This window comes from Sinocyclocheilus rhinocerous, unplaced genomic scaffold (assembly GCF_001515625.1).
Source record: "Sinocyclocheilus rhinocerous isolate Xijiao unplaced genomic scaffold, SAMN03320098_v1.1 scaffold20394, whole genome shotgun sequence".
Lineage (NCBI taxonomy): Eukaryota > Metazoa > Chordata > Actinopteri > Cypriniformes > Cyprinidae > Sinocyclocheilus > Sinocyclocheilus rhinocerous.
Window position 1 is genome coordinate 5,649 of NW_015649807.1, and position 7,479 is coordinate 13,127.

Below are 7,479 nucleotides of genomic sequence, written 5' to 3' on the forward strand. Positions count from 1 at the left end.
CAACAGTTTACAGCAAACTCACAGAAACAGCAGCTGTCCAGAGAAACTCCAGTTCATCACTTTTCTGTTGTTCTTCAGCGTTTCTTCTTCTTTTATGCATTTACTGGCAGGAGGCAAGTTAACTAATAACTAATAAGGAATAAAACTAAATCTCAGATTTGCTCCTGTAACTCTCCTGTATGCCAGGAAGCAAAAAAAGGAATCTGCACATATAAAGTGACAACAAAATGCTAAAGTGTACTAACAAAAAAAAAAAAAAAAAAAAAAAAAAAAAAAAAAAAAAAAAAAAAAAAAAAAGAAAATAAAAAAATTTCTGCTAATATTTCAGACCATCTTGCACAATCTTCAGGCTTTAAACCTTATAAATCACCTGCATATATACGTGGTTCAAGACACTAATTGGAGACACCAGATAATTGACACAATTAAGGGAAAGCTGATTGATTAATTATACTCTAAGTGAATGATATGTAAATCATGGATGGAGTAACGCAACAAACAAAAGTGGGATGAAAAAAGACGTTCATTAAAGACAAGAGATTTAAAGTCACATTGAATCCAAAAGCGTGTTCAGTTTGAACCTGACGCAGCGTAATAATCTTTATTCACTGTTAGAACATCTATAGACTGACTTCTGTTTACAGACAGTGATCATTAATGAGAGAATGAAGACGAACAGAAGATCAACATACAGGACGTGTTACGTCACTATATTAATAAAGGTGACTTGACTTACTGCACCTTTAATAACACAGTTTGGTAAAGACACACCGACACAATCTGCTCACTACAACACACACAGAGTCAGGATCAGACAGAAATCCTGATTCAGTGACTTCAAGACACAAGGTACCATAAGATTAGATCATTAGATTTAAAGCAATGAATTTAGGAAAAGTCCTAACGCTTACACATATTAAAAAATACTGATACAAAAAGAAATGTTTTATTCTGTTAAGATATGTTTAGATGTTACCCTAGAAAACAGACACGCAGATGTTTATGATTAAGAGAGAGATCTTTGGTCTTCTCAAGATTCTTCAGTCTTCAGACTCCCAGCGTGTCTTCAGTCACCTGAGATCCCAGCAGGAGGTTCCCGTCACACACACACTGAGACAGACCGCCCGCTGAAACACACACACACACACACACACACACACACACACACACACACACACACACACACACTCAATCACCACTGAACAAGGACATGTACAGCAAGCACTGAATGAATGAATGAGCGTCGTCTCACGTTTCTGAGAGCGGATCCATGACGCCGCCTTCATGGCCACAAACTGCCACTCCACCTGCTGATCGAGTTTATACGAGTATAACCAGATGAGAGCGAGGACGGTGGCCCACACTGACCCATCCACCTGAAACACACACACACACGTCAGACACACACACAGAGAGAGAGAGAGAGAGACAATCATGACCTACCTGAGGATATGACATCGCATAATAGTAATAATCTTTATTTTCTATAGCGCCTTTAATGTTACATCTCAAAGCGCTTTACATAAACAAGTAAAACAATAAAATAACCCATGTGTGACCCTGGAGCACAAAACCAGTCATAAGGGTCAATTTTGTGAAATTATGTCACGCATTAGTGTATTTAGGGAGTTTAAAGCTCTGACAAATATCGAGGTGCCAAACCATGCAGACTGCACAGCCTTAAATAAGCACCAGAATTTTAAAATCTGCCCTAAACCTAACAGCGAGCCGATGCAAGGACCGCAAGAGAGGAGTGATATGATCTCTAATCCTAGTTCTAGTTAGGATTCTAGCAGCCAAATTTTGTTTAGGGTAGTAAACCCTATAAATGCAATAGTCAATAATACAGGAGAATACAACAGTGTTAATCAACTTCTCAGCACTGGATTTGTCCCACCTGTGCTGGTCTGTGATTGGTCACCTCGTCCTCCGTCTTCCCAAACACACCAGCCAGCGCAGCGTTCAGCTCCCAGCATCCCACTGCCTTCTGAAGAGAGACCAGCTGGAGCAAAGGGTCCTTCTGGAGCTCGGGTTCGGCTGAAACACACGCATGGATTAGATAGAAAGAAGCAGCATGATTTATGTTGTGATTGTCAGTAAAGCAGATCAGTGCAGACAGGATTCGTTTTCAGGGCTATAAACGGATCCTAGTTAAGGCTGTTTCTCAATGTTCTGAAACAGAGTGAGTTTAGCCATTTCTGAAGCTTTGACCTCAGCACCTGAAGCAGACAGACCAGCGGTGATGACGACGATGACATCACCATCCAAACGCAGTGATGATGTCATCACACACAGTTCAGCGTTACATGACAAAAAATCCAGCTGATGCAAGACATGCACAAATAAACAAAATCTAACTGCAATCCAAACATAACCAAACTCTTACTGTAGAAACGCGTGCATGATGATTAAAGTGTGATGCTATCAATCCAGGCTACTACTGTATGTAATAACATGCTTTTTTCTTTTCCATCTCAAAGAAAACACTTCTGAAATGATCTACATGCAGTGTTTTTGCACTATTTAAAGTGTTTAGAGCAACAGCACAAAAACCCGTGAGAAACATATTTGATTTCCATAAGCTGACCTTCATTAGTTGCCCATTCGTTTAAGTTTTGTTTCGTTTAAGCATATTTAAACATTAAGAGTGCCACATCAGGAAACTACATTTACCCATAAATGGTTTGTCATTGCTTCCTATGATCTCTATAGTTACTGTTAAGGGCAATTAATAGAAGAAATGTTGTACGCTGATGTGGCTTATTCAGATGGGATGGAAATCCAGCACTGTACTTGTTACATAATAATATGACGTCCACATCTGATCAGAGTAATGTGTTCTGAATGTGAGCCGGATGTGTTGATTTACCCCGATGTGACGCAGAAGCAGATGCAACCATCATTCTGCATTCTGTAGATTGGAAGATGACACGATTAGACGTTGATTTAAGAGCATTTGCTAAAAAACAAGCATTCAAAGAGTGACAATCAGACATTGAGAAAAGAACAAGACAAATTAGTGACGTGCGTGTTGGCTGCTTACTTCTCTCACACGGTTCAGTGTCAACCCTCATTGCTATGAATACAGAGAGAAACTGATGAGAGCACATTCAGATATGGAGAAAAAGACAATTAGATAAAAATACACGTTCAAAAAAGAACAAGACAAGTTGAGTGGCCTGCCTTTTGTCTCTGCATATCTCCTACTTCCTATAGAGCTACATTCCTTGAGAACCACCCTTCCTAAAAATACAGAGAGAAAAACACACATAAGAATAACAGACACTTTAAAAACACTCATCTGTCAAAATCACAAACTAAATCAAAAACACTCAAATCCATCTCAAGAGCTCCAAAAACTGTCAAGTTGGTTGCATTCTTTCTTCTATTTTTCAGTAATTAGCTCTATGTATTGGTACTGAAAAACCATCCGTTATTAGTTTTTATATTTTACTTGGTTTATCCACAGTGGGCATCTTTGTGCCACATCTTCATTATATGAACATATACAGAAATCTCAATATTTCTGTAAATTCTCTCAATATTAAAAACCAATCTTCAGCAGGTTCAAGAAGTTCTTGTTCTTTAGACCAGGGATGGAGCTGTGTCCTTTGGCCTCCCTGCTGCACAACTGCTGTTTCTTTTGTTCTTGAAAAGAATTGCATTTATTTAGACGCAGAACCGTCTCTTTACGACCACAACAAAAGGGGGACTTTTCAGACGCGCTCTCCGACTTCTCCTCAGCACCAGGCGCCAGATAAACAAGTGTGGAAAAGGTACAGATGGAAAATGAACCATACAAGTGTGAATGTGCAATTCGAATGCTTTCGAAATGCGTCTATCTTTGCGCGAATCATTCGTGATCCAGCTTCACCTATAGAAGAAGTGAGTGTAAGGTTTTTTAATGAATCTTTGCAAATAATGTGCTAATTAGCAAGTTTCACGATGAATGTGGCTAAAGTAAACTCGGAAAGAGAGGCTCGGAAGAGAGGGGCGGAGTCAGCAGAACTCATTTGCATTTAAAGCGACATGCAACAAAACGGCTTGCTGTAGACAGAGCTGCTTTTGACAGGGTAAAAACTGTGTAGTTTTACACTACCATTGAGCAATTTTAACCAAACTATGTTACAGACTTTTCATTAAGACCCTAAAGAATCATATCAGCTTGTGGAAAATGGGCATCCGGTGACCCCTTTAAGATGGAAATAAGATCAAGACCTTCGATCACGTCATGATCTATTCTGTCGTGCAGCGCTCAAAATTGTGGACAACATAAGCCAGTTCCACCGTAAAACAGCCTCTGAATCGTGAAACTCAGATGAGCTCAGTACTGAATCGTTTTCTTTCATGAATTTAAATGTGTGCAGCCTTCCGTTTGAGAGGCACCCATAGATAAGCTTTGTTGAACTGAAAAAGGCCCTGACTCTGGATTCCCAACGCCTCAGAATCCATTCTTTTTGGAATTGATTCCCAGCCCTAGTCTTATTCAAATAGCTAGCTATCTATGTAGAAACTGGCTCGCTGGATGACACAGTTTCAGACTCAGATGTGCTCTTGCTGTGACACAACCACAGAAACTGTGGTTAAACCAGGTAAAATAACAACTGCATCACCAATACAAAGAGATCATCAATCCAAAGAGATTAGGAAAATGATCAAACACCCTCGATTGGACCACTTGAGCTGGACTGACCCACATAAAAGGTTAAAAAGGAAAGAACAATGTATATTATTTCTTACGGCTCATTTTCGCAGGGGCATAATACGCTACATGCCGTTGCCTCAAACCTAATGAAGAATAGAATTCCACATGTTTAAGATGTCAGCACACCAATATTACACTATTATGTGATTAGCAAGTTTCACGATGAATGTGGCTAAAGTAAACTCGGAAAGAGAGGCTCGGAAGAGAGGGGCGGAGTCAGCAGAACTCATTTGCATTTAAAGCGACATGCAACAAAACGGCTTGCTGTAGACAGAGCTGCTTTTGACAGGGTAAAAACTGTGTAGTTTTACACTACCATTGAGCAATTTTAACCAAACTATGTTACAGACTTTTCATTAAGACCCTAAAGAATCATATCAGCTTGTGGAAAATGGGCATCCGGTGACCCCTTTAAGATGGAAATAAGATCAAGACCTTCGATCACGTCATGATCTATTCTGTCGTGCAGCGCTCAAAATTGTGGACAACATAAGCCAGTTCCACCGTAAAATAGCCTCTGAATCGTGAAACTCAGATGAGCTCAGTACTGAATCGTTTTCTTTCATGAATTTAAATGTGTGCAGCCTTCCGTTTGAGAGGCACCCATAGATAAGCTTTGTTGAACTGAAAAAGGCCCTGACTCTGGATTCCCAACGCCTCAGAATCCATTCTTTTTGGAATTGATTCCCAGCCCTAGTCTTATTCAAATAGCTAGCTATCTATGTAGAAACTGGCTCGCTGGATGACACAGTTTCAGACTCAGATGTGCTCTAGCTGTGACACAACCACAGAAACTGTGGTTAAACCAGGTAAAATAACAACTGCATCACCAATACTAAGAGATCATCAATCCAAAGAGATTAGGAAAATGATCAAACACCCTCGATTGGACCACTTGAGCTGGACTGACCCACATAAAAGGTTAAAAAGGAAAGAACAATGTATATTATTTCTTACGGCTCATTTTCGCAGGGGCATAATACGCTACATGCCGTTGCCTCAAACCTAATGAAGAATAGAATTCCACATGTTTAAGATGTCAGCACACCAATATGAATTTATATTATATATAAATACATTTAATAAATAAACATAACATTTTTCTTAAATATATGCATGCCTGTGTGTGTATTTATATTTACATAATAAATATATAAACAGTACACGCACATATATTATGTGAACAAAAACATTTATTTTGGATGCGATTAATCGTGATTAATCACTAAATGGAAGATCAAGAGCGATTCTTTCCAATCTACCTGATGAACTGGTTCACAAATCACACTGAACGATTCATTCGCAAATGTTTTCAGCTTGGTTATTTTTACATAAAAATATGGCATGCAGTTGCTCCAAACAATGGTATAAACATCATTCAGTGTAAATTGTGATAATCATCATTAATCATTGCAATTACAATTTCAAGAGAATAATCGACAATTATGATTTTTGTCATAATCATGCAGCACTAAAATGACTGTCAGTAAAGGCTGGCTCACACTAAAAGATTTGTACAGTCTTATCAGATTTTCACAATGTAAGAGACCACAAACGTGACAATTGTTTCTATAGTGTGTATTAATGTCCATGCATCACTGCTGCTCTGTTAGTTGCATATGTTATAAACTAGTATGTTTGCACAGCATTTGTCTTAAACTGTTAACCCAATTTGCCCTGTGTGATGTCTGTATATTGTACTTTTATAGTATTTGCTGCCATATGTTTATGCAAATTTTTCACTGTGTGACTGTGTGTGTGTGTGCACGCGTGTGTGTGTGTGTGAGTGTGTGTGTGTGTGTGTCTGTGTGTATTGGATTGATGCATCCCTAATATGATTATGATCTCAGTGTGTGTTGTTAGCTGGAATCAGGTAAACTGTGCACCTGCTGGTGTGTATCTGGGGTTAAGGACAGCCGGCAGACAGAAGCGCAGGGCGTTGTCGGCCTGAACGCTGAGCTCGATGATGTAGACGATGGTGATGGAGGCGTTCTGACCCGGAGACAAACAGCCCACACTCAGTCTGAACACATCCGAACTCTGATCGCTCTCTTCCAGCAGAAACGCCTGCTGACCGGAACTCACAGCATCATCATACTGATCCCGTGCCTGTGAGAGACAAACACATCCATAACCCCAACACCAGAACATCCTACCTTACTGTTATACCAGCTGACATGAGCATAGAGCCACTGTCCTCCAGAGTTTAGCGCCAGCACACAGGTGTGTTCGATTAGGGTCGGGATGGAGCAGGAATAGATAAAACACAACACCGCAGCTGTTTAGACTCACGCTCTGTTTGTCCTGCACCTCTGCAACAATCTCCTGCTCTCCGATCCTGGCGCTGAAGTGGCAGACGGCGGCATCCCTTCCCTGGCCATTCCTGTGACGAGAGCCGTACTCGCACCCTCACCGATCCCGAAGGAGAAGCACCTGAAGACACAAGAACAGCTCCAGCGCTGAGCTTCTGACATTAACTTACCCTGGAGTAAATGAGGAGGACTGAGACGAGTGAACACACCTGTGAGAGGACACCTGACTCTTCACCAGATCCAGCACCTCCTTAGTGTTCCACACCTCTCCATCAGTGAAGACGAACAGCTGAGAGAAAATCAGCCTCAGGATGAGAAAAACACCTCTCCGATGTTCAGAACGAGTGTTTAGTGATTAAAGCATTAGCTCACTTCCAGAATAAAAATTTCCTGACAATGTACTCACCCCCATGTCAAAGATGTTCACGTCTTTCTTTCTACAGTCAAAAAGAAATTAAGGTT

The 7,479-nt window shown here is 40.3% G+C and overlaps 1 protein-coding gene across 3 annotated transcripts; it reads right to left on the reverse strand.

Annotated features, from left to right (window-relative positions):
• Positions 1–249: 249 nt before the first annotated feature.
• On the reverse strand, positions 250–5,744 carry LOC107710988 (von Willebrand factor A domain-containing protein 5A-like). 3 transcript variants are annotated; one of them, XM_016515892.1, is made up of 7 exons: positions 5,663–5,744; positions 3,184–3,243; positions 3,044–3,076; positions 2,870–2,959; positions 1,898–2,037; positions 1,253–1,376; positions 250–1,127 (listed from the first exon to the last, which is right to left on the reverse strand). In XM_016515892.1, exons 1-7 carry the CDS (start codon positions 5,667–5,669, stop codon positions 1,048–1,050), a joined length of 534 nt encoding a protein of 177 aa, XP_016371378.1. In that variant the 5' UTR covers positions 5,670–5,744; the 3' UTR covers positions 250–1,047. The 3 variants fall into 3 exon arrangements, with proteins under 3 accessions (XP_016371378.1, XP_016371379.1, XP_016371377.1); XM_016515893.1 differs by lacking the exon at positions 5,663–5,744 and adding an exon at positions 4,741–4,822 and having other exon boundaries at positions 2,870–2,911; XM_016515891.1 differs by lacking the exon at positions 5,663–5,744 and adding an exon at positions 4,741–4,822.
• Between the last annotated feature and the right edge of the window lie 1,735 nt (positions 5,745–7,479).